This window comes from Nomascus leucogenys, chromosome X (assembly GCF_006542625.1).
Source record: "Nomascus leucogenys isolate Asia chromosome X, Asia_NLE_v1, whole genome shotgun sequence".
Taxonomy (NCBI): domain Eukaryota; kingdom Metazoa; phylum Chordata; class Mammalia; order Primates; family Hylobatidae; genus Nomascus; species Nomascus leucogenys.
The window spans coordinates 89,612,731-89,639,400 of record NC_044406.1 but is presented as its reverse complement, the minus strand read 5'-3'; the positions used below and the strand labels follow the sequence as shown (position 1 = coordinate 89,639,400).

At 41.1% G+C, this 26,670-nt stretch overlaps 2 protein-coding genes across 2 annotated transcripts in view; one reads left to right on the top strand and one right to left on the bottom strand.

Moving 5' to 3' along the window:
- TMSB15A (thymosin beta 15a) overlaps nucleotides 1–26,670 on the top strand; it is a 78,950-nt gene that overhangs the window by 17,340 nt on the left and 34,940 nt on the right. The gene's annotated exons all lie outside the window — the stretch shown is intronic.
- Nucleotides 3,338–26,651, bottom strand: LOC100599996 (nuclear RNA export factor 2-like). The gene is given in 23 exon segments (XM_030806512.1): nucleotides 3,338–3,581; nucleotides 3,728–3,788; nucleotides 6,397–6,576; nucleotides 7,069–7,141; nucleotides 7,814–7,856; nucleotides 7,968–8,083; nucleotides 8,199–8,257; nucleotides 8,374–8,481; nucleotides 8,628–8,683; nucleotides 8,762–8,830; nucleotides 9,235–9,271; nucleotides 11,014–11,123; nucleotides 11,310–11,417; nucleotides 11,538–11,626; nucleotides 11,785–11,854; nucleotides 11,964–12,044; nucleotides 12,163–12,267; nucleotides 12,379–12,462; nucleotides 13,046–13,178; nucleotides 13,421–13,604; nucleotides 24,819–24,861; nucleotides 24,957–25,072; nucleotides 26,531–26,651. Coding segments are annotated over 23 exon segments (2,091 nt in total). The 3' UTR covers nucleotides 3,338–3,536.

Below are 26,670 nucleotides of genomic sequence, written 5' to 3'. Positions count from 1 at the left end.
CCAGTTAGGCTACTCGGGGGTCAGGGACCCACTTGTGGAGGCAGTCTGTCCTTTCTCAGATCTCAAACTCCATGCTGGGAGATGAAGCTGTTGGACAGGGACATAAATGTCTGACAGAGGTTTCTGCTGCCTTTTGTATGGCTATGCCCTGCCCCCAGAGGTGTAGTCTACAGAGGCAGGCAGTCCTCCTTGAGCTGCGGTGGGCTCCACCCAGTTCGACCTTCCTGGCTGCTTTGTTTACCTACTCAAGCCTCAGCAATGGCGGGTGCCCCTCCCCCAGCCTCACAGCCACCTTGAAGTTCATTCTCAGACTGCTGTGCTAGCAATGATCGAGGCTCCGTGGGCATGGGAGCCTCTGAGCCAGGCGCGGGATATAATCTCCTGGTGTGCCATTTGCTAAGACCATTGGAAAAGCGCAGTATTAAGGTGGGAGTGACCCGATTTTCCAGGTGCTGTCTGTCACAGCTTTGCTTGGCTAGGAAAGGGAATTCCCTGACCCTTTGCACTTCCTGGGTGAGGCCGTGCCTCGCCCTGCTTCGGCTCATGCTCAGTGCACTGCATCCACTGTCCTGCACCCACTGTCTGACAAGCCCCAATGAGATGAACCCGGTACCTCAGTTGGAAATGCAGAAATCACCTGTCTTCTGCGTTGCTCATGCTGGGAGCTGTAGACTGGAGCTGTTCCTATTTGGCCATCTTGGAAGAGCCCCCGAAAATACTTTCTAATAGAGGAAAGTAAGAGGTATTACTGAAGTGTTGTAGAAACCATGAACAAAGCACTAGAAGTAAATATCTATTATTACTATGATTTCCAAACAATGAAATTCATATATGTATGTTAATATGTAAATATATATTCTTTTTAATCAGTTGGATCTTATTATATGTATATTCTGAAATTTGCTTTTTCATGTATTTATCTCTTGTTTTTTATATGTACTTTAAAATTGTGCATATATTTGAATTAGTTTAATATTTCTTTGAAATATATAATAGCTGGCCATAGATATCACTCTTTTAGCTAAGTTAGATTTATTTATATGTCTGGTATATTAATCTTCTCTCACTAAAATATATTGCAAATACTTTTCCAATTTTTCACTTGCCATTAATTTTTGGTTGTTTTGCAGAGGGGATAGAATATATCTTTTGAACTTTAATATTTTCAATTCAACGGAAAGCAGTTAACTATAGAAAAACTGACCCTGGCACCAGTGTCCATTTACCAATTTCTGATTCCCAGGCTATTATCATGAATAAAATTTAGTGACCCTGCTGATACTGCAAGGAAGTTGAGGATTTTGCCTCAATTGTGCATGAAATTATGGAGCCTGCAATGAAGTTTGGAAGGAAAGAAAGTGCTAGAAGGTCTGAAAGTGGGAGAAAATTAGAGAGATCAAGGAATGGGATGTTAGTGAGAGAGAGAGAGAGCATTGATACTTAAATAAAATGTGAAAAACCATAGGAACATAATCTTGTAAATTAGTATGTGTCTCGCTGGAAACCTTCATTTCATTCTATGTTCTTTCTTGTCTCTGCTGCTCCACCCTATAGTTGAATATCAAAGCCACAGTTTTCTTATTGTGTCTAAGAATGGAGAGAGTGTACACAGCAATTAAAGATTGGAGTATGGAAAGGGGTGTTCCAAGAGCACATCTATCCATGACCAGAGGAAAATTGTTGAGTCATTTCCCTTGTGCTGACTTCAAAGTCTAGCTATATTTTTACATCGAGTATGAATCTATGTTATAGTTGAGGGTAGCACAGGTGAGTGACTGCATACCAAAATCCTGAGTTGTATTGACTATGTCACTCCTCTGGGCTTAATTTTTATCTTCTTTTAAATGAGAATAGCACTAATGCTCATGCAACATGCTGTTTTGGAGATTAAAATAAAAGACTGGGGGTTTAATGAGTGTGAAGCCATTCCATACTCAAGACTTTGAGGCCCCACTGTCTAGTCTCACATCTCAATTCCGCTACTTAGAAACTGTGACTTTGGGTATACAGACGTATGTGATGAAGACAACTTTAGGGTTAGCATTTGCTTGGGAGCATGAGACCACAAGGAATTGTGGGAACTGGCAGGAGGATGAGAGACTGGAAGACCATGGTGTCTGCGCTGGCTAGAAAAGGAGGTCAAGGTTGTGGAAGCCTGATGATTTACAGAGAGGAAGTAGAGGGGCCATGTGATGGGTTCCATGATTCCTGCACACAAAGGAACCCAGGCAGCTCTGAGCTCTGAATGCCTGAACAGACACCGTGGTTGATAAGTAACATGTGAGACCATCTGTAGTCCCCACGATGAGGCTGAGAAGTGCACAGTGTGGTCTGTCCTCCCTAGGTGAGAGGACCAACGCTTAGAGAGGTACAGGAGCTTGTCTTTGACTATTGAGGCACTACAGGGAAGAACAAAGTTGGCATTATTCTTTATGTGATTGCAACTATCCCCTTAGTTCCTAGTTTTAAGACATTAACACTCCAACATATGGCTCCCGAATGTACATGTACATAAAGAATTGAAAAGTGGCAAGTGGTAGGAAAGTGGCAACTGGTAGGAAATAACACATGCCAAACACGAAAGTGGAGGCATAATTTGTAAACTGGTGGTACCTCTCCTATGTAATCATTTATAGGATTGTGACTTGAAAACGTTGTACCACTATTATTTTAATTTCAAAAAGTGTGCCTGCTGATTGTCTAACATGCAAGCATTACAAAAGTGTGGAAAATAAATTGTGCAAATGTCCCATTCAACTCTTGCCTACAATTAGGAACTGCTAAATGCCAGTTGTTGAGAAAGTTCCTACCGAAATGACCATAATCTGAGATTCTGTGCTGCTGTTGTTTGCTTAGAAGTGAAAATAAATGGCTGAACCCATTCAAGAACATGGACGTGGAGCACCCGGTGTCAGCTCTCTGAGGAATGAGCTGGGCAGATGGGCTGAGTCTCCTCACCCCTGCAGATGCTAACCTGAGACTCCCCCTCGCAAAGTGCACCTTTGGGAAAGGGAGGGATTGGGATGGTGGATGGAAGCCCCTGTTGTGCCAGGTAACATGCCCACTTCTGTTGGGCTCCAGGTTGAGCATCTGACAGAGTCCCACTGTCTCTTAAGGCCAAGGCCAATCTCTGGAAGGAGCATGTGCCCTTTCTCATCAGGATTTATTGACAAATTACCTGTGAATGCAAGCTCAATCAATGTATCTCCTATAGCCAGCCAGGGATGAACAGGGATGCAGGGTCTTTCAGTCCTGGCCCTGCTGGCTCATGGTTGAGGCAGGGGAAGAGCAATCCAGGACATACAATGTACAACGTGTAACATCACTCTTTATTATGAAAATAAATGGTGATCATGAGTGGGGTGAATACACAGAACAACTGGTTCTTAGAGTGGTTTTGTTACCCGGCCTGCAAGTTAACTTTGGCTTTCTGGTGAGCCAGGCTACCAACCCTAGTCCTGGGCATGGCCTTAGGCTGGTAAAAAGAGGAAACAGAGGATGTGAATGAAGACAAAGAAGACATCGAAGGGCTCCTTTTAGGGGATTTGCTTGAAGGCGTCCACTGAGATCTTGCTCTTGGTCTAGAGGAAGTAAAGAAAAGGAGTTGGGACGTCCAAAGAGCCAAATGCCCTGGGTTCCATACCCAGACCACCTGGCCTACAATTTTCTGGCCTTTCTGAAAGACAGGAAACATCCACATTTTACCCACTTGATTCCCAGATCTCACCTGGAGCATAGTGAAAACCTGGTCAGCTTTGGTGTAGTTCTACTCACTGTCTTGAAGGCACCTGGGGCGAGAGAAGAACAGATGATCTCCAACACGCTGACTATGCAATGCCACCCCTTAATCTATGCTACTTTTTGCTGGGACCCATGTACCAATATGAGCACTATTGTAACGATGAATAAAGGCCTAGGGAAAACCAAAATGCCTATTGCTGACATTCATGCCCACTAGAATACAAAGTAGAAAAATAGGGTTGTTCAAATGAACAAGGGCTTAATATATATTGACAAAAAAAGATGTTCAAGAAATAACAAATAGAAATTCAAAACTAAAAATTATCCACTAATTTTAAAATTGTGGTGTAAGACAGGATTCACCACTTTAAAGTGTACAATTCAGTGATTTTTCTGGTATATTTATAAGATTGTGCAACCATTACAATTTTATCTACCCAAAACATTTCCACCACCTTAAAAAAATACTCCTTACCTGTTAGCAGTCACTCCTCATTCCCCTTTTTGCCCAGACCCTAGTTACCATTAATCTGTTATCTGTCTCTATGGATTTGCCTATTTGGGGCATTTTATATAAACGAACTCATATAATATGTAGTCTTTTGTGATTGGCTTTTTTCACTTAGCATAATATTTTCAAGGGTCATCCATGTTATAGCATGTATCACAACTTCATTCTATTTTATTGCCAAGTAATATTTCATTATATAGATATATCACATTTGATTTATCTTCATAAATGGATGAATATTTGGATTGTTTCCACTTTTTGACTATTACGAATAATGCTGCAATAAACACTCATTTTCAAGTTTTTGTGTGAACATAAGTTTTCATCACTCTTTGTGTAATTGCTGTGTCATATAGTAATTCCATATTTACCATTTTGAAGAACTGCCAAACTATTTTCCACAGTAGCTGCATCATTTTCCATTCTTACCAGCAATGTATGAGGGTTCCAATTTATCCATAGCTTTGTCAACATTTAAAAAATTATTTTTTAATTGACATAATAATTGTACATATTTATGGGGTACATAATGATGTTTTGATACATGCAATGTACAGTGAGCAGATGAATGTAACTAGCATATCCATCATCTTAAATATTTATCTTTGTGTTGGGAACATTTAATATCCTCCTTCTAGCTATTTGAAACTACATATTATTGTTAGCTATCATCATCCTACAATGCTGTAAAACACTAGAACTTATTCTTCCTATGTAGCTGTAATTTTATATCTTTTAACACAGCTCTCCCTATTGCTTTCCTCCTATCAACACTTGTTATTTCGACCTCAAAAAATGGTAGCCATCCTGCTGTGTGTGAAGTGATACCTCAGTGTGGTTTAGATTTTAATTGGGTTATTTTCATTTTTATGGTTGAGTTCCAAGAGTTCTTTATATATTCTGAATAGAAGTCCCTTATCAGATGTATAATAATGCACATATTTTCTCTGATTCTTGGGTTGTCTTTTCACTTCATTGATAGTGCCTTTTGATGCAAAACAAGTTTTAAATTGTGAAGAAATCCACTTTATCTAATTTTGTGTGTGTATGTGTGTTTTGTTATATGTCAGAAACCACTGTCTAATTCAAGGTCACAAAGATTCACTCTTTTGTTTCCTTCTAAGATTTTTATAGTTTTAGCTCTAACTTTTAGGCCTTGGGCTATTTTATTATTGTATATCGCATATGATGGGGTACAAATTCATTGTTTGTGAGTGGATATCCAGTTGTGCCTGCGCCAGTTGTTGAAAAGGCTATTCTTTCTTTACCCATTGGCTTTTTTTCTTGGCGCTCTGGTAGAAAAGCTCTTGACCATAAAGGTAAGGATTTTGGTTTATTTTGGACTCTCATTTTATTACATTGATCTATATGTCTATTCTTAGGTCTGTATCACTCAGTATGGATTGATTACTGTAGCTTTGTAGTAAGACTGCAGTAACTTTGTAGTGGGTCCTCCAACTTTGTTCTTTTTCAAAATTATTTTTTATTCTGCATTCATTGTATTTTCATTTAAATGTTAGGGTTAACCTCTTAATTTCTACAAAGAAGCCAGCTGGGATTTTGATATGGATTGCATTTGTATTGAATCTATATATAAATTTGGGGAGTATTGCCATTTTAACAATATTAAGTCTTCCAATCCAGGGACATGGGATGTCATTCCATTTATTTAGGTCTTCCTTAATTTATTTCTATAATGTACTGCAGATTTCAAAGTAAATGTTTTGGATTTTTCTTTGTCATTAAATTTGTTCCTGTGTTATTTTTGTGCTTTTGTACATGGAATTGTTTTCTTAATTTTATTTTCTTATTGTTCATTACAGGTATATAGTAATACAATTGGTTTTTGTATATTGATTTTGTATCCTGAAACAAGGCAGAACTTGTTTATTAATTTTAATGTGTTTTTAAGTGGTTTCCATAGGATTTTATATATACAAGATCATGTCATGTGGTCTGAACGCTATATTATTTAAAAATTAATTTCTTTATCACAATCAATTAATATATATACTTTATGAGGCCACTCATTTTTGGAAGCACCACATCTAAATAGTTATTTTTACAAATTAAGTGAAAGTTTCCATTTTTCACTTCCCACTCTTCCCAGCTCAAATCTATCCTGAAAGACTCCCAGCACTCACTTCTGAGACTGCTCAAGTTTCATCCCAGACTGGGTGGAGACAGTCTCCATTTCCTGCTGCTCCTGGGAGAGGGTAGGCAAGGAGCTGGAGGAGGGTGCAGGCACTGGGATGGAGAAGGCACTCTGGGTCTCCTTCGTACTGGCATTCCTCACAATCAGCTTGTCATTCACAATATACAGACTGAAGGAAAGATAAGCTCTCAGACAACTGGAAAAATGGACAACCCCACACTTTCAACAATGATCCTGCTTCCACTGCCACTGAGGAACCAGATTCCTTCCAAGCCCCTACTCTGCCCACCTTTCGGATTCCTTGGCTGGTAGGCTTTACCCCTGCTGCAGAGTCCACCTTTGGAGAGATTGTCTACCAGTTTCCTTAGATTTGTAGATTTAACCCCAATGCATTTACACTTTACAAAAGAAGTAGACATTCCATTTTCAGAAAAGGACTATTTCACAGAGGAATCTTACAACTGTACAAAAAGATACACAGCTAATTAGTAAGTATTGTGGCCAAAAAGAGAATCTGGTATTCTCATAATTTAGACCTCTCCTTGGATCTACCAGTTGGCTTTCCATGATACTGAGAACATCCCGAGGACTGCACCACCACATTACCACACCATTGGCTCCAGGACAGGATGGGTGCTCCCACCCACAACACAGCACTTACTTGGAATTGCTGACAGAAGTCAAGATGAAGGTTCGGGTGAAGGCAAGAACAGAACCTGGAGACTCTCTTTCCACTTTAAAAACAACAAACAATGATACCTCCTTACAGCTGCACATGCTTTACACATTCATACAGGGTTCTTCAGTCAGGGAGATAATCTTTTGGCTCCCTGAAGGGAGCCAGGCTGGGACAACTTTTCAGTGAGAGTCAGGAGGGGGTTTCAGGGACTGAGAGGGCAAAAATAGGAACAAGTGGCACCCAGGGATAGAACCCCCTAACGTGTCAGGTCTCTTGACAAACATGAGTTCACTTGATTCATTTTACAGTCACCCAAGAGATGAGCTTACCAACCCCATTTTGCAAATGAGGAAACTGAGGGGTTAGGTAATAGGACAATGTCCCAAGTTCGCAAAGTAACAACCTGGGATGTGAGCCATCAAATTCTACAGGCTGTGTCCCTAACGCCTGAGTGGTGCAGGTGCAGACAGGCATGGATGTAGGTCAGGAAGTAATGATGTTTGGGAACAAAATTGGGGGAGAGGAAGAACACAAAGGGAAGGGAACAAAAAGGAAAGAACACAAAGATAACAGAAAGTTGCCAGGAGAGGAAGAACACAAATGGAGAGGAAGAATGCAAGGGAAGGGGAGAGGAGCAACTTGGGAAGCTGAGAGAGTTCTTGGAGTAAACCCAGCCTGGGGAAGGGAGTAATGAGTGATCTGGAGAGAAGAATCTATAGACACTCACCTTCCTTAAATACTCCATTGACAGAAAAGAAGAGCATCCTTTCCTGAAAGGGAAGAAGAAAAAACTAGAGCCTTCATGATCCTCCTACCCACCTACCTACTTCCTACCTACTTCAGCTCTCTGGGCTTGACTGAGGGAGGAAGCAGGTGCTCACCGTCTGGATGCACAAGTCTACCACATAGGAGTTGAGGTCATGCTGAGTTCTGGGCAATACACTGAGGGAGTCCACAATCTCACGTTTAGTGTGCTTCAGCAGCTGAATCCTCAGGCCTGTGTGAGAAAGAGAAGCATTGAGGGCTGCCACACCATGTACCCTGTACCCTATTCCCTATTATTGACTCTCCACCCCATTTCCCATGCTGATCTTCACCCATCACACACTCACGAGGGTCCTTGATATTCTTTATGTTCCTGCTATCCTTGAAGTATTTTTCCAAGCTGCTCCTAGGAGAAGAAGAGGAACAGGAGTGGGTGTTCCAGCTAGTGCAGACATTTCCAGGAACTGGCCTTTGCTGGGGAGCCACATGGCCCCAGACCAGAGTCAAAGCTGTGATACTCACGGTTCTGGGTCCTCAGGGTTGAGGGTAATGGTCAGGGAGAAGCAGGCCTTGTCATGGTAAACACTGAGGAGACCCTTTCTATCTTCAGAGTCATAGATCAAGTAATACCTGTGAAAGAGCAGTGGGGATAGGCTATCTCTGTGGCCTGGGCCCCAAAGAAGACTTGAAGACTTCTTAAATCCATGAATAGACATTTGCTTGGGTGGCCTGTCTTGTCTCAGCCTTCCACTGCCTCAGGATTCTGGGGTACTTACTGAAGCAGGAACTGAAGTACCAGACTCTTTATGGTCTCAGATCCTTTATAGCTTTCCTGGAATCAAAAGACGTCTTGAAACTATGTGGTTTAAAAAACGTCCCTTACGATATCTCAAATCTGGTCCCTCCTTACCTTACAAGGTTTTATTATCTCAGGGGCTTCAATGCCAATTATAATTGGAGGTGCTAACTCCTGGCCATCCTGAAAAAGGAAAGAGGCAGTCAGCAGTGCATACCAGGGAGGTAGAGCTGGATGAGCAAGGAGATGAACAGGCCCGGAGAGAAAAAGGGTCAGAGGTGAGGCGTGAAATGGCCCCCTCAAAATTCTATCAGCAAGACAACAGATGGAGTCTCAACAGTGGGTCTTGGAAGCATCTATTATTAGATGCAACTTTTGTGTGAATTAGTGAGTGTGAGTGCGTGTGTGTGTTTATGGACATTTTATTCCAGGGAGAATATTCTTGTCTTTTTCAGGAATCTATGCCTCTAAAATGGATGAGGGTTGGATACAAACACGTAATCTAGGCAAGAGCCAAAGGACTTGAGGGCAGGCATGGAGGTCATATACTTGAGTAAGAGGAGACAATGATGACAGTAAATACTTACTAGGCGTAACAACTTGGGGAAATATTCCCGGATGGTACTGTCCATAACAAAAAATAGAATGAAGTGATTGACAATTCAGGGTTGCACAGCCTCTCTCCCTCTCCCTCCCCCTCTCCCTCCCTCCCCCCCTCACTCTCCTCCCTCTCCCCGCTCACTCTCCTCCCTCTCCTTCCTCCTGGTTAGCTTCCACCTAGACTGCCCTGACTCTCTTCTCCAGTGCCACAAGAAGCAGCATTGGGATCTCCAGGGTTTCTTCCCCCTCCCTCCCTCCCCTTTGTCCAAATCCCCACGGAAGGCTCCGCAGGGAGCAGGAAATGGAGTGGGAGCCCAGGGCTCTGCTACCCCACTGGCTGTCCATCAATCTGCCTGGCCTGGCCCTGGCCAAGACCAGGTCAGGTCTTAGGGATGCCGAGGATGCTGGGATAGGTAGGTGAGTGAGGCTGGGCTCAGGAGGCAGGAAGAGGAAGGCAGGGGGATGACAACAGAAATGGGGTGAAGGTAGGGAAGGGAGAGACGGGTGAGACATAGGAGAGGAGAGGCAAGGGAGAAACAGGATGCAAAGCAAAGGGAAGGGAAAGATGCTCTACTGTGGAGGTGGAGTTCAGGGAGGTATAGAGGAGAAAAGGGCTCCCCTGCTGCAGCCCTTTCCCTCATCGCCCCTGGCTGGCCCTGGGGACTGAGGCAGGAAAGGAAAACATGCGCCTGTTGGGCTGGGGCCCACTGGATGCAGCTGGAGCCTTTCTCACCTGTGTGAGCCCAGTCTGAGCTGGGCATGGGAAACAGCAGCCACGGGGACAGGATATTTTCAGGGGGACAGGAGACCTTCTCCCAGGAAGACCTTCTCCCAGGTCAGGCCCCAGCTCAGCATGGGGTTCAGAGTCTGGGGACCCCCTCTCCAGACCACTGCATTCTCTTCTGATGGTCCCTGACTCCTGTGCCCCTCTGCTGACGCCTTGACCGAGGAATGCTACCCATCTCGGGCTACCCAGGGCTCCTCTGAGGGCCCAGGCAGGACGATGTGAGGTGTGGAGGGAAGGTGGGGCAGTGCCCTGAGAGGCCTGTCCTTCTGTCTCCTCAACCTCCTCTGCCCTCTGCCTTCCACTCCTGCCTCAGGAACGTGGCCCTCTTCTGGCCCCTTGACTCAGGAAACCCAGGTTTCTCCCCAAGGAGGGCCCAGCTCCTGGCATTGGGCCAGAGGAAGAGATGGCATGACAGCAGCCACCCAGGGCCCCAGCCCTCAGTATGGGGCAGGGAAGCCCCCATGCCAGCCCAGGACAGGTGGGGGGACCTTTTTGGAGCAAGAGAAGGAGAACCCCTCTCGGGACAGGGGAGGGAAGCCCCATCTCAGCATGGAGGCAGGAAGGCCTGTCTGAGCATGAGGCCCCGGACTAAAGGACTCTTCTCGGTCCAGGGCACCAGCATCTGAATACTGCTGGTCCTGGGGAGATGGGGGAGCCCCACTTCCTGGAGCACACTCACAGAGGGCACGCTGGAGGAGGCTTGGTGGAGACAGGTGGGAAACACACCCCAGAGCAGGTGAAAAAGGGACCATGTCAGAGGAAGGAAAGGAGACCTCTAAGCACAGATGAGTGAGTGACACAGAGAGAGGAGAGGGAGAGAGAGAGAGAGAGAGAGAGATAGAGAGAGAGAGAGAGAGAGAGTAGGAGGGGAGGTCTGTGGTCCTCACAGAGGACTAAGGCTGCTCCTTCCTGCAGAAGGGCACTTTCAGATACAGCTCAGCAAAGGTGCCCAGGAAGGGCGACAGGGGTTGCCACTGACCTTACATAGGCGGACTGGTCTGAGAAGGTGCTGCACAAGGGGTTCCCTTCTAGCCATAGCTCTTCGAGCTTCAGCCCTTTCACCTTGTCCAACTCCCAAGCCGACTTCAGCTAAGAAAGATGGGGAGGAAACTGGAGAAGGAGGGCCAGGGAAAGAGAAACACCCGGGACCCTGGGTCCTGAATTCCCCCAGTCCTCACAGTCACCCACAGGTACCTCTGCCTGCTTGTTGCCATTATTCTGATGTGTACTGCCATCCACCCTCCATCCAAAGTTGATCTGGTTCCCCCTTCTCACCTTATTTTTGGAGAGATTCAGGGTCTTGACTTTGGGAGCCTTCTCTATAATGTCAGGCAGGCCATCCAGCTGGTACAGTTTGTTGTCGCACAAGTTCAAAGATAATAGCTATCAGGTAAGAACAGTTAGAGTGACGGATACTATCTCTAGCCTTGGAGACAAATCTGTCTTTCACCCCATCTCTTCCACCCCTCTAATTAAGTACTAGCACTGGGCCTAAGGCCTCACCTCAGGGAAATTCCTTTCAACGATCTTCAGTGTGGCAGCCATGTAGTTTCTTTGATTCAGGATTATATCAATATGATGTTTCACCAAGTCTCCAGGAAGCCAAGAGAAGGGCATCAGAAGGCTGTGAGGGGCCTGACTGGACCAGCACCAGCATCAACCCCTCCCAAAGTTGCCATCCATATAAGTCTCCCTCCCAGGCAGACTGCTCTGCCCCTACTTGCCCTAGAATTGCTGCTGTCAGCCATACCTGGGTCAAAGCGGAGGCTTTGTAGATCAAGAGCTTGCTGGGAGACATCATATCGTTTGTTCAGGGTCAGCTGCAGAGACAGAGATGAAGAGAGCAGCTCTGAGGCTCTAGTGGTGGTGGTGGTGGTGACAGGGAAATATAGGGGTGGGGGAAGAAGTGGTGCCTTGAGTCTGTATTACCTTTAGCTGTGCCATCTCTTTTGGTTTCAACATTTTCTGGATAGACTGGGGTTTAGTAGAAAGATTGACAAAAACAAATACCTGCAAGAAGGTGAGGCAAGGTGAGCACCAGGACCTCAATCTCAAGAAACACAATGACTAGCCCCTGGCCTGTCCTCCTTCTCAGAGACTACATATAGGGAATGTTGTTGACATATACCTTTTGGTTTTCCTCATCCTGAATCTTGCAGTTGACTTTCTTTAATGCATAGGCAGCACTAGCATCCTGAATAAAGAAATGGGCCCGATTTTTGTTGTAGTGGAACTACAGGGAGTAAAGGCAAGAGCAATAATGTCAGAGGTCAGTGGCCCCTGCTGAGTCAGGCGTCTCCCCCTCCCTTGTGCCTACTCATCTGGCTTCACCATCTTCTCTTACAGCGACTGGAGTGAAGGGGACATTGCAATGGCTCTGGATTGAATTCACTATCCAACTCTTATCATACTTTATCCCATAAGGAATCTAATGGTGAAAAGAAGGGATAGGATAGAAGAGAGACAACATGGAATTAAGTCTGGAAAATAACCCAACTAAGTGTTTTATTCTAACCTTCTAATGGAGCTTTAAAAGACTTCTAAGATAGGGACCATTAACATGATTTCAACTGTTTTTTTTTTGTGCCAGACATGGGTTTCCTAGTTGTCCTTTCTCTCTATTCCAAATATACCTCTCAGATAATAAAATTCAGATGTTCTAAATGATCTTTTTTTTTAAGGTGCTAGGAGATTCTACCTATTGAAGACCCAGCCTGCACCTCTGACAAGAACTCCAGAAACTCAACACCGCTACACTCAGCTTGAGCCATGAGGCATCTTGTGGAGAGCTGCCACATCTTCTTGGCAGTAGTTTCCACCTTTGCATTTAGACAACCTCTTGTGTCCTCTTGCAGTCAGCCTGTTCCCTTTACATTGTTTTTCTGAACCTGTGCTTAGATGTTAACTTCCCCTGTCCTCAGAAAAATATCTAGTATTTCTACGTGTGATTAACACAACTCTCCCTGACCCACCTTTCCTGCACATTTTTTGCATTTTCTCAGGACACTCACTGTGACCTTGAACCAGGTCCCTGGGTCTCCATTCTGTGTGTTCTTCTCCACTTCTCTCTCTGGAGGAATTCTATCTTGGTATTCACTATGGCATTTCACACTCCTACTATCGGGTTGTAAGGTAGAGGGGTTGCTGTAGGGAAATGGATAAAAAGATATGTCTATAAATGTATAGAAATGCATGGAAATGTGACACAGTTTTTCATACACCCTCAACTCACTGAAAACCAGGTCTGCAATTAGGATTTCTCAGCCATTACTTCACTTCTAGCATTCTTCAGTTTTTCAAGGAGAGGAAAAAAAGACTACGGAGAGTGAAAGAATTACAAAGTCCCAGGGGCTGCTATGTGCAAACCAGCCTGCCTGGTCACTTACTTTCTTATTTGGGGGTCCTCGTGGACATCCCCCACCTCCACATTTTCATCTTCCTTCTGAAGGTGGGGAGGTGGGAGCTCATACCCATCATGTTCATCATGAAGGTTCTCCTTTCCAAAATTCCCCTGGGAAGAATCTCCACCTTTATTTTCTCCTTGAGGAGAGCTGCTACCATCACTGTGTTCTGAAATTTGGAACAAAAATACAAGTTTGAAGACACATCAGTGGTCATATACCATGTACCATGTCTTGGCTTAACACCATAGTGAGGCAAGCAAAGTGCCAACCCGCCCTAATAGAGCAGTCACACAAGCCCCAGAAAGCAAACTCCTCTACCTGTCCAGATAGGAGAGCCTTTTCTCACAGATGACATAATTAGGGAAGAGATCTTAAAGGAGGAGGTAACTGTGTGGAACCATTTGGAAAATGGAGCAGGATTTATAGAGAACAGAAGTGTGAATGTTCATGGATTAGACTGGACATCAACCATACCCCAGGAAGGATCCAAATGTTGCCTTCTCTTATGCCACTGTAGTCTAACAACCTCACCAAAACCTGATAGGCAACCTCTCTCGCACCTCCCAAATGCAATCAGCCACCAAATTGATATTATTAACAATTAGCAAGCTGTACAGTCTTTTCTAGTGCAAGCTTTCATGACAGGATGGATTGATGCATCATCCTGCTGAACTATCTCTCTGCCTCCAGCCTTGCCCTCAACAATACTCTTTTGGAAATACACAGAGTGAGCTTTCTTTTTGCTAAGCCTGAAATGCCTTGTAGCTGAGAAGGCAACGCTTCTAACCTCTACTCTTCTATAACAAGGAGCTGAACAATGATCAGAAATGATAGGTGTCAACTACAATTTCCAAGTGTTCATAGAGATTTTTTTGTGGTCAGAGAGAATATTCTGTATGACTTTCATTCTTTTAAATTTATTGAGGTTTTTTGATGGCCCAGGACATGGTCTATGTCTGTGAACATGGTCTATCATGAATGTTATAAGATATGTGGGAAAATAGTGTACTCTGCTGTTGTTGGGTAAAATGTTCTATATATGTCATGTAGATCTGTATTGATTATACTATTCAGATCTTCTATAACCTTGTAGATTTTCTATATAGTAATTCTATCAGTTGCTAAGAGTGGGATGTTGAAGGCTCCAATGACAACTGTGGACTTGGCTATTTCAGCTCCATCAGTTTTTCTTTTACGTATTTTGAGCCTCTGCTTTTGGGGTGTGTACACAGGTAGGATCATTCTGTCTTCCTGGTGGATTGATCCTTTTATCATTATGTAATATTCTTTTTGTTTCTATTGGTTTTCTTTGCTGGCAAGTCAACTTTATCAAATAATTGTGGACTCAGGAATGCTTATAAAGTGTTTCAGTTATATTTCACACTGTATTTACTCCTAGGAATTTCCTTGTTCACCCTCCGTATTCCCCACCAACATGTTCAATTCACCATGTGACAAGATTTGGAAGTTTAATTTACATCTACGAGATAGTATCAATTCTCTTTCCCATAAGCATATTCACAAAGGATATTTTATTTTTATCACATTCAACTGAAACAATGGTAATACTAGAGGTTTTGGAGGTGGGGATTAAGGAAATTAGACTATCTGAAGCCAGCTTCCTTTTAGCATCTAAATTTAAGGTTCTCTAGGTTTGTATTTTATTTTATATAAAATATATATATTTATATAATATATATTTATATAATATACAATTATACAATATAATATACAATATAATATAATTATACAATTATAAAATCCAGAATTTATTATCAGGGGAGTGGCTGAGATATCAGAGAGTAGTTGAAGGCTGAAAGAGACCTGACAGTCTCATAAACAAGAGGCATAACTTAAGGATGGAACTCATCTCATAAACTCAAGGATGGAAGCATAAGATGAGGATGAGCAATGGCAATACAATAAAATGAGAAAAACTTCTGATATACCGAATCCATGCTAGCCATATATAAATATGATATATTAATATATATAAATATAATAGATAAATATATTATATATAAATATATAAATATATCATATTTATATAATATATAATTATATTTTAATATAATTTAATATATTAATATGTAAATATTTATATATAAATATATAAATATGTAAATACATAAATATATATTAATATGTAAATATATAAATATATATTGATATGTAAATATATATTAATATGTAAATATATAAATATATATTAATATGTAAATATATATATTATGTAAATATTTATATATAAATATATAAAATATATATTTATATAAAATATATATTTTTTGAGACAGGGTCTGACACTGTCACCTAGGCTGGAATGCAGAGGCATGATCTTGGCTCACTACAACCTCCACCCCCTGGGCTCCACTGAATCCTCCCATCTCAGCCTCCCAAGTAGCTGGGACCATACCACCATGCCAGGCTATTTTTTTTTAATTTTTGGTAGACATGGGGTCTCACCATGTTGCCCAGGCTGGTTTCGAACTCCTGAGCTCAAGAAATTTGCCTGCCTCGGTCTCCCAAATTGCTGCGATTACAGACATGAGCCACCGTGCCCATCCATAGGTTTGTATTTTATACATATTATATATTAATTACTCCATGTTATCTCAGGACATACTTGTGAGTAACCATTCTATTCACTCCTGATCACTTTACAATATACTTATTATGACCAGGCCTCAGATGAACTCCTCTGGAAAGTCATTGCTTTCACCATGTGACCTAGGGTCAAGATAGTCTTGTTAGTCATAACCTTTGGGACTTTCCCTGTATGGCAGTGGAAGTGAAATTAAATATGTGTTAGAGCATTTGATCCAGAAATGTTCAGTCCCCAAAATTTGATGATAGCTTGGAGTGCTCTCTTTTTCTCATACTTCACATCCAACTCATCAGGAAAGTCTCTTGACTCTACCTTTAAAATATATCCAGAGTCTGGCCCCTTTTCATTCCCTCCATTGCTACTACCCTGGCAAGGTCACCAACATCTATCTCCTGGATTACATTGCCTTCCAACTTGTCCCTCTGCTTTTACACTTGCTCCCTCACCATGCGTTTTCGTCATAGCAGGGAGAGTGATTTTTTTGAAGCATAAGTCAAATCTTCTCATTCCTCTGCTCAAAAATCTTATAACAAGGGTTTGAATCCCATCAATATGTTAAAAAGCCGTGAGTTCATAATGATACTCAAAAACAACAACCAAGAAGAACCTTATTGATGACATTTGTAGAATGACAGGAAACCAACTTATATTTATAAAAATTTGTAAATAAAAGGGAAGAATCAAATATTTATTCTGCCTTCCCTGTGCAAGCTGTACATAAAGATAGCCAAATTGTTGATGAAATTTTATTTTTATAGGAATATTCAGCTAATATATGAAGAAGGCAAGATAGAATTTGACTATCATCATTCAAAAACTTCTAATTAAATAAAGAATTTATACAATGATCATTAATGCCTTGTAAAAATCACAAAAAGGGAAACAGCCAGATATAATGTACTTTGTTATGGGTACCACCTATGAAATATTCTTGCCAAACATTAAACCTGAATCTGATCAGGCCTCAGCAGCAATTTAGGGCTTTATCATTGTGGATAGGCAATGAACCAAATGCATGACAAAAGATCCAGTTTCTTTAACAAATAATTTGAGAGACAGGGAGAAAGACAGAGAGACTGAGAGAAACAGAGAGGTGATAAGTGAATATGTTTGCTGCTGTATGCTTGTGTGCTACTGAATATGTTATATATACACAGATATATTTTCAAACTGCGATCATATTGTAAAAATATCTGTAACCTACTATTTCAGTTAACGTTTTATATCATTGCATGTTCAGAAATAATATTTAATTGATTTTTATTATCTATCAAATTAATATGCTTTCCTTTAAAGACACTGTAGAAATTAAAGCTAAGGTCACCTGTTTACCAGAGCAAGAACTGATGGTTGAATCTCACTGAGCTGGAAGCTCAGGAAAGAATAAATATGATTAGTCCAAAATTTACCTTTTTCATATTTTCTAAAATATCTAAATAACAATTTCTGACTTTAATATAATTTATACAATAGATTATTATTATAGTTAAAATTTGTCACAGGTCGGGCACGGTAGCTCGCGCCTGTAATCCCAGCACTTTAGGAGGCCAAGGTGGGTGGATCACCTGAGGTCGGGAGTTCAAGAGCAGTCTGGCCAACACGGAGAAACCCCGTCTCTACTAAAAATACAAAATTAGACTGGCGTGGTGGCGCATGGCTGTAATCCCAGCTACACGGGAGGCTAAGGCAGGAGAATCGCTTGAACCCAGGAGGCGGAGGTTGCAGTGAGCCAAGATCACAGCTTGGGCAACAAGAGCGAAACTCCGTCTCAAAAAAAAAAAAAAAAAAAAAAAAAGTCTGTCACAAACTTTAATCTACTAATAAAATTTCAAATTTTAATAAATCTTTCCAAATTTTTGCTACTATAAACAATGCTGCAAAGAATAGGATTATATATACATTCTATTATTTGTTTACAGTTTTTCCTGCAATAATTCTACAAGTGGATTACTTTGGTCAAAACATGAATGCTTTCAAATTTAAGAGATTTTTAGAAGTGGCATTTAAAATATACATTTATACTTATTTGCATGTTAATCAAGAGTGAGTGAATGAGCTTATATTCTCACCAGTTCACCAACCATTTTGAAAATTTGTATATGTTGATAAAACAATTGCCCTTTTTAAAGTTTATATTTTGAAAAACATTCCCTCAATGTATATATTCATAATTAGTCAGGAGGATGGTGAGAAGAGAAGGATCCAGAATTTATTATCAGGGAAGTGGCTGAGATATCAGAGAGTAGTTGAAGGCTGAAAGAGACCTGACAGTCTCATAGACAAGAGGCATAACTTAAGGATGGAACTCATCTCATAAACTCAAGGATGGAAGCATAAGATGAGGATGAGCAATGGCAATACAATAAAATGAGAAAAACTTCTGATATACCGAATCCATGCTAGCCATATATGTCCATCTGGAAAACTTCATGGAAAGCATATTACATGTGTTTTCCTATTCCTGTGACATTATCTTCCAAACATTAGAGAGAAGACATAGTAAAGAAGATAATAATGAGGATAATAAGAACTATACCAAACTCAGCATTTGAAAAAATAAATTTAGAGTTTTTCTTCCAGCAAAGAGACACTAGTTACATTGCACCAAACTTCCAACTGAGAACAACTAGAAAAGTGTGGAAAATAATTTAAAATAAAAGTTTATTTAAAGGCATCAAAAAGCTAATGATACAATAAGATGTTATGGGGGAAATACCAGGGGGAAAAAGGAAACTCAGAATGTAATCCCAATCCTTGGGGCTGATTTTTTTCTAGCAGCAGTTGGTGATGCCTAAGGATATAGGTACGATGCTAAAATGCTGTGAATTTGTGCCAAATTCCCAGAGTCATAGAGCTAAGAGCATAAAATTTGAAGTTGGGTATGTTAAGGAGAGGGGACCTTGGCAAACCACTCAGGCTTAGATAGGAACCTCTAAGAGCTACGTCAGGTAAATACGGGTGAACTGGAAATAGACCAGCCCTCCAAGGGACTGAAGTCCAAATTAATCATCTCAATCATCAATGGGATTAAAGAGATTTGGGGTTTTCCTTGCAACCTATCAAGTTGACAGAAAAAAATCTTCCCTGGAGCAAGACAACTTCATCCTAAGACTGAAATAAATAAATCTAAAATTTATTATATATAGTTCTCTGAAAAAAAAATCTAGAAGAAGATAAAATGACATGATTAAAAACCAAGCAAACAAACAAACAAAAAAAGGACAATAAAAAACACATAAAATCCAGATAATCAGATAATGGCATTATTATCAAGAATATAAAAGATTAAGCATTTCAGCCAAGAATTAGAAAATATATTAAAATGAATAGAATTTCTAGAATTCATAAATGCAATAACTGTAATTAAGAACAACTTTGTGATTAGCAGCATAATATAACAGATATACTTTTGTGGTCTTTACCCTTCAGATTACAATGTACATTCTTGCCTTATCACAGTCTAATGCATATTAGTTCTTTTACATCTCCTTGAACAACAAGGAGGTTTGGAAAGAAGGATCTGAAGAAAATATCCAGAATGAAGTATGAAGACACAAGACGATGAAGAATACCAAAAGACATGGGGCAAAATTAAAGGAGATACAGTAAATACACCAAACATGTTTAATTGGAGTTCTAGAAGAAAGAAAAGAGAGTAGTGCAAAAGCAGTATTTCAAGGTACAATGTTTGAGCAGTTTCAAAAAGTAACAAAAGATACCAAGTCACAGATGCAAGAAGCAATGTATATTTCAAGTACAGTGGGGCATGAGGAAAACCAAACCCAGGTCCATCATAGTAAAGCTGTTGAAATCCAAAGAAAAAAGCAAATATTCAAAGTAAAACAAAAACAATGGGGTATCTTCAAATGAGCAAAAATAAGACTGGATCGATATATAATTTTTAAACAGAAATAATGTAGCTTGAAGAAAGTAATGTTATATACCCAGAGTGCTAAAGTATAATAGCTGTAGGCCTAGAATTGTGTGTTTATTTAACTTCCATTTTTTGAAAGATACAAAAATGGAAGTTAAATAAACATCTGTGATATTGCAAAACATATATTAGATCTTCAACCCTGTTTCCTGGCATACAGCTCCTAAAACTTTTATAAACTCCAAAGTGAAGTCTTTTTGTATGCTAGGCTGGCAGCCCCTAGGTAGCTTCGGGATGGGAGATGGTCACTGGAAAGAGCAAGGCAGTATTAAACGGCTGACACTTTCAAGGGGCTGAAGGGTAAGTCAGTCACCAATGTCCAATGGATTAATCAGTCATGCATACATAAAAAGCCTACATAAAAAGTCAAAAGGACAGAGTTCAGAGAGCTTCTGGATGGATGAACACATGAAAGTTCCTGGAGGGTGGCACACCTGGAGAGGGCATAGAAGCCCCACATCCTTTCCCTGTACCTTGCCCCATACATCTATTTGTCTGTATTATTTGCAATATTCTTTATAATAAGCTGGTAAATGTAAGTGCTTCCCTGAGTTCTGTGAGCCATTCTAGCAAATTAATCACATTCAAAAAGAGGGTCGTAGGAACTCCAACTTGAAGGCCATCAGTCAGAAGTTCTGGAGTCCCAGACTTCCGACAGGTGGTGTCTGAAGGAGGGGGCCAGTCTTGGGGACTGAGCCCCCAACCTGTGGGATCTGATGCTATCTCCAGGTAACCTAATTTAATTTTGACACTATCGAAATTAAATTAGAGGACACACAGCAGGTGTTTACTATAAAACTGATTGCTTGCTTGTTGGTGGGGAAAACTCCCCCTCACATTTGGTCACAGAAGTCTTCTGTGCTGATGATTGTTGTGGAGTGAGAAAATAGAAAAAAGCACTTTAAGTGATTTTTTTTCATACTTGTGAAGATTTTTTTTTTTTGAGACAGGTCTCACTCTGTCGCTGCCCAGGCTGGAGTGCAGTGACACGGTGTTGGCTCACTGCAACCTCCGCCTCCTGGGCTCAAGCAATATCCCACCTTAGCCTCTAGAGTAGCTGGGATTACAGGCATGCACCACCACGCCTGGCTAATTTTTGTTTGTCGAGACAGGGTTTTGCCATGTTTTCCAGGCTACTTGTGACTTTTTTGTTGTTGTTGTGGTTGTTGTTGTTGAGCTGGAGTCTTGCTCTTGTTGCCCAGGCTGGAATGAAATGGCACGATCTTGGCTCACTGCAACCTCCGCCTTCTGGGTTTAAGTGATTCTCCTGCCTCAGCCTCCTGAGTAGCTGGGATTACAGGCACGTGCCACCACGCTCAGCTAATTTTTGTATTTTTAGTAGAGACAAAGTTTCACCATATTGGCCAGGCTAGTCTCCAACTCCTGACCTCAAGTGATCCGCCTGTCTTGGCCTCCCAAAGTGCTGGGATTACAAGCATGAGCCACCGTGCCCGGCCCTACTTGTGACATTTTAATGCAAACAAAAGCTAAGCAAATTTGTCACCAGTCAACTCAAAACTAAAGATTCATCCTCAGGCCAAAGAAATATGGTCCCAGATTGAGGCAAGTAAATACAAGAAGGAATGAGGAATAATTACATTGGCAAATACGTAGGAAAATCTAAATGAATATTGACTATATAATACAGTGATAATGTCTTTAAAGAATTTAAATATGTGTTCTCATTGTTCAGCTCTTACTTATAAGTGACAACATGCGGTGTTTGGTTTTCTGTTCCTGCATTAGTTTGTTGAGGGAGGGGAACAACACACACTGGGGCCTGTCGGAGAGGTGGGGTTGGGGGAGGCAGAGCATTGGGAAAAATAGCAAATGCATGCTGGGCTTACTACCTAGGTGATGGGTTGATCTGTGCAGCAAACCACCATGGCACACATTTAACTATGTAACAAACCTGCACACCCTGCACATGTAGCCCAGAACTTAAGATAAAAATTAAAAATAATTTTAAAAATTAATTTAAATATATAAATATATATAATTAAAAATGCACACCAATATATTGGGAGGGGCATTAAAAGAGTTAAAATATTGGAAGGTACCTGTGTTGTCCAAGGATATGTAAAAGAACTAATGTACATTAGAGGCAAGAATGGATGTTGTAATCCAAAAGGTAGACTACAAAAATGACAGAAGAATGTCACATTATCAATCCAAATAAGGCAAAAATTAATAATTTAAAAATAATAATTTTAAATTTTACAAAGGAAAAGAGAAAATTAGAATAGGAAAATAGATGTAAAGCAAACAGAAAAATGTTATATTTAAGCCAAATTATATGTGGAATTATGTTATATGTAATGTACTGAAGATTTCAAATAAAAACAGAGATCATAAGACTCAATTAAAAATTAATTCAATCAAATGCTCCTTAATAGGAACATATGTAAAACAAAACAAGACATTTGGAAAAAAAATGGCAAAAAATATACCATTAAAACACTGACCAAATGAAAGCTGGTATAACTATTCATAAGAGAAAAAATATACTTTCAGTAAAATATTACTAGAAGAAGGGATATTTTGTAAGGACAAATGGTTCAATTCAACATAAAGATGTTAATAAAACAAATTTGTATGTACTTTTTAGCACAAAGCCAAAATATACATGGCAATAAATTGATGGAAGTAAATGGAGAAAAAAATGCACAGTAAAAACTGACGGAAGTAAATGAAGAAATGGACAAATCCACATTCTCAGTAGGAAACTTAAACATACTTCACTGAATGACAAATAAAAGAGCCACAAAATCCATTAGGTGAAGAAGATTTAAAAAACACGACTAACAAAATTTACTTAACAGAGGCCGGGCGCGGTGGCTCACACTTGTAATCCCAGCACTTTGGGAGGCCGAGGCGGGCGGATCACGAGGTCAGGAGATCGAGACCATCCTGACTAACATGGTGAAACCCCGTCTCTACTAAAAATACAAAAAAAAAAAATTTGCCGGGCATGGTGGCGGGCGCCTGTAGTCCCAGCTACTCGGGAGGCTGAGGCAGGAGAATGGCGTGAACCCGGGGGGCGGAGCTTGCAGTGAGCCGAGATTGCGCCACTGCAATCCAGCCTGGGCGACAGAGTGAGACTCCATCTCAAAAAACAAACAAACAAAATTTACTTAACAGAAAGAACACTGCATATGACAGCACATACAACATTTCAGAACAGATTATATGCTGACCTATAAAACAAGCCTCAAAAACGCTATAGTGGTAATACAATCTACTTTGAATGGCTGCTGAAAATTTGAGGGTATTGGTGGGTTCCCTGCCCCTCCTCCACCCCTAGTATAAATCTCAAGAATGTTAATTTCCAATATCCCTCACCTCAGGTGACACTCCTCACTCCCCAAATCCTGGACCAGAGAGGATCACAAGACTCAGACCTTTTCCCTAAACCAGGGGAACATCTCGGCTCAGCCATTACCATAACCACAGGAGGGGAAGTTTTCCATGTGGAGCCAGGATGGATATGTCAGGACCCACTAGGTCCAAGACCTCAAGAGAGTGGGAAACAGTCAGCCTGGGCTCTTGCTACTTCCCATTTAAAGGAGAGTCCGCTAGGTGTCATGTGGGTTGGAATGGAGGTGGGGAGGGGGCTCAGTCCCTCCTGCCCTGTAGGGACCTAAAGCCAAGGCTTCATGCTGACCAACTCACCCATGGTGTGTCCTTAAGGCAGTGATCTTTCACCAGTGTCCACGCAGGGCTCTCTTAAGGGGAATCTGTGTAGTCTAGAGCTCGGGGTTTGCAGAAGTTTGGGGAGGGCAGCTGAGGAAGGTGAGAGCAAGTCCCAAGCAACTTTGTTAGTGGACAAGATGGAGTCCTTACAGGAAGTCCCTTCTTCAAAGGCATAGAGAGGAGACCTCTGGGGGCTAGAGGAGACAGAATTTACTTTTCTTACTGCCCCCTAAGTTCGCTACCAGCCTAACTCCCAGGGAGCCGTTTCCAAGGGAAATACTCTTGCAGAATTGGTTAGCTACAATCAGGGCCTCAGACCCAGGTACTTGTTACAAACAGAGAGCTCAGCTATTCAGTCTTTGTCCAATGCATTACATTGTATTCCTTTATGGAAGAGGAGAAAACTTATTTGCAGAATCACCAGCTCCTTGCTGTCCCTGAAGTTTGCCTAATTGTAAAATATTCAACATTATAAAATGTATATTTTGAAAATAAAGTTATTCTGCACCTTCTATCAATATGATCACCTCACGATGACCTAAAGATATTCACTGTAATCTATTTACCAGTCTGGCACACACTTTCTAGATATGCAAGGCAGATGTTTACCTACCTTAAAATATTTGTAAGTAACAAACATACGTATACATACTATACATATTCTTTTAAGAATTTGAAGTCACATAATTTTCTGCAAACTGATTTTTTCACATATTGTGACATCTTTTAATTCTTATTTCTTTACCAAATGTGATTTGGATGCAGATGTTTATTATAGAATCATTTTGCTTTTCAGGGAAATTAACTGTTGATATTTGTTACACTTTCTCCTGGTAAGCAAAAGTCCTTTAGCACAGGGATATTAACACAAAGTCTGCAATATTCTTGCAAATATGTTCTTCCAGCTTTTCAGATTTTAATATTTTTTCTTTTGGCAATATAGAAAGTATTTCTAAACTTTTATTAAATTTATGACTTAGCAATAAGACAGGTAATTCTTTGGGAGTGGAGTGGGAACGGAAGAACACAGGGTGAATAGGAAGGGAACAAAAGGGGTCAGAGAAGCTGGGAGAGTTCTGAGAGGGAGCCCAGCCAGGGGGAAGGAGCAGTGGGGGATTTGGGGAGGGGACTCTACAGACACTCACCTTCTTTCAACACACCATAGACAGAAAAGTAGAGCATCCATTTCTGAAAGGGAAGCGCTCCAGTGCTCAGGATCCCCCTTAACCTCCTACCCACCTCTGGCTCTCTGGGCCTGTCCAAGGGAGTAAGCAGGTGCTTGCCTTCTGGTAACACATGTCCACCAGGAAGGAGCTGAGGTCATGCTGAGTTTTGGACAACACACTGAGGGAGTCCACAATGTCATGTTTTGTGTGCTTCAGCAGCTGCCCCCGCAGGTCTGTAGAGGAGAGGAGAAGCAAGGATTTGCGGGGGGTGGGGAGTGCTGACACAACCTGGCCCTAGGCCGCTGTGATTGCTCCCATCACACCCCCTTACTTTGCCCAGTCTTCCCCATCACAAACTTGAGCGTTTTTATATTTCTGCTATCCTTGAAGTACTTGCACAAGCTGCTCCTAGGAGAAAAAGAAGAGCAGGAGTGGGTGGTCTGGCCAGTGAGGACATTTCCAGGAGCTGGCCTGTGTCTGCTGGGGATCCTATTTCTTGTTATCATCCTGATGTGCACTACAGTTTACCCTCAACCCAAATTTGATCTGGCCCTTTCTTCTCATCTCATTTTTGGAGAGGTTCAGGATCTTGACTTTGGGGGCCTTCTTTATAATGTTAGACAGGTCATCCAGCCAGCAAACTTTGTTGTGCAAATTCAAAGACAATAACTTCTGGGGAAGAAGAGTTAGATAATAACAGAGTGATCGTTACTATCTAGGACCTCAACAACAGAACTCTCTCCTTTCTTTTGCATGTCATTGATGTGCTCATTTCCTTGCCCCCATTCTTTAATTGTTTTAAGAAGATTGGGAATGTCAACAAAAATAATGTCTACTAATTTCTCTGGAGGCTAATTTGGAAAGGTGTTCAGAAGAATAAATGGGTTCTTCTGTTCTTCTATCTGTTGGATAGAGCACTAGAGTAAGAAACAGACCCATTTCTCTTTACAGCACCTTAAGTAGGCCACATCCCTTATCTCGTATTCCACTTGTACATAGGATGAGCAACACACATTACTACATGTGTGTGTTTGTGTGTAGTAATGAAGATTAAGAATATTGCTGCCATTGCTGAGTTAAGGAAGTAATCATGATTGCTTTCTTCTTTGTATTTTATTTGTTTTGTAAATTAAACAGTTTATAATATTTGAATTTCACAATATACATTTGTTCGAAAAATATTCACCACTTACATTTTACACAATTTACAGACCTCTGAACTTGCAGCATCATTTCTAGGAATTCATCATGAGAGATTCTTGTTGCGTGGATTTTTAAAATGTTATTATGCACTATTTAAAGTATAATAAAATTTGTTATGAACTATTTAACATATACCAAATAATGTCAGAATATTTTTAGTTATTCCAGATCTAAAGCTTTCCTTTGATGTCTGTTGTTTTGTTAACAGACATTTAATGGGCACCTCTCTGTGTTAGGCTATAATGCTTAGTGAGAGATGCAAAGATGAGTAAGATTTGATGATTTCTACTCTCAGTAGAAATTACAAAAGTATGTATAAGGCAAATACATAAGCTTATAATGATCTTGTAGAAAAACTGCATTTATCTTGCATTTTCATAAGGAGCATGAGTCTAATATTGATGAAGAATTTTGGAGTCACCCTGAAATGTGTAAAACAGTTTCACGAACTATTAATCCTAAACCTTTAGCGAATTAAAAAACCTAACTTCTGGCCCGGGCGGGTGCCGGGCGGGCGCCGGGCACAGGAGCCGGGGTTCCGGCAGCAGTTCGGCTGGGAGACGGCGCGACCCAGCGGCTGGGCCACACGCGAGTCCAGCGTCGCCGCATCCCTGGAATGCGGCCGTGA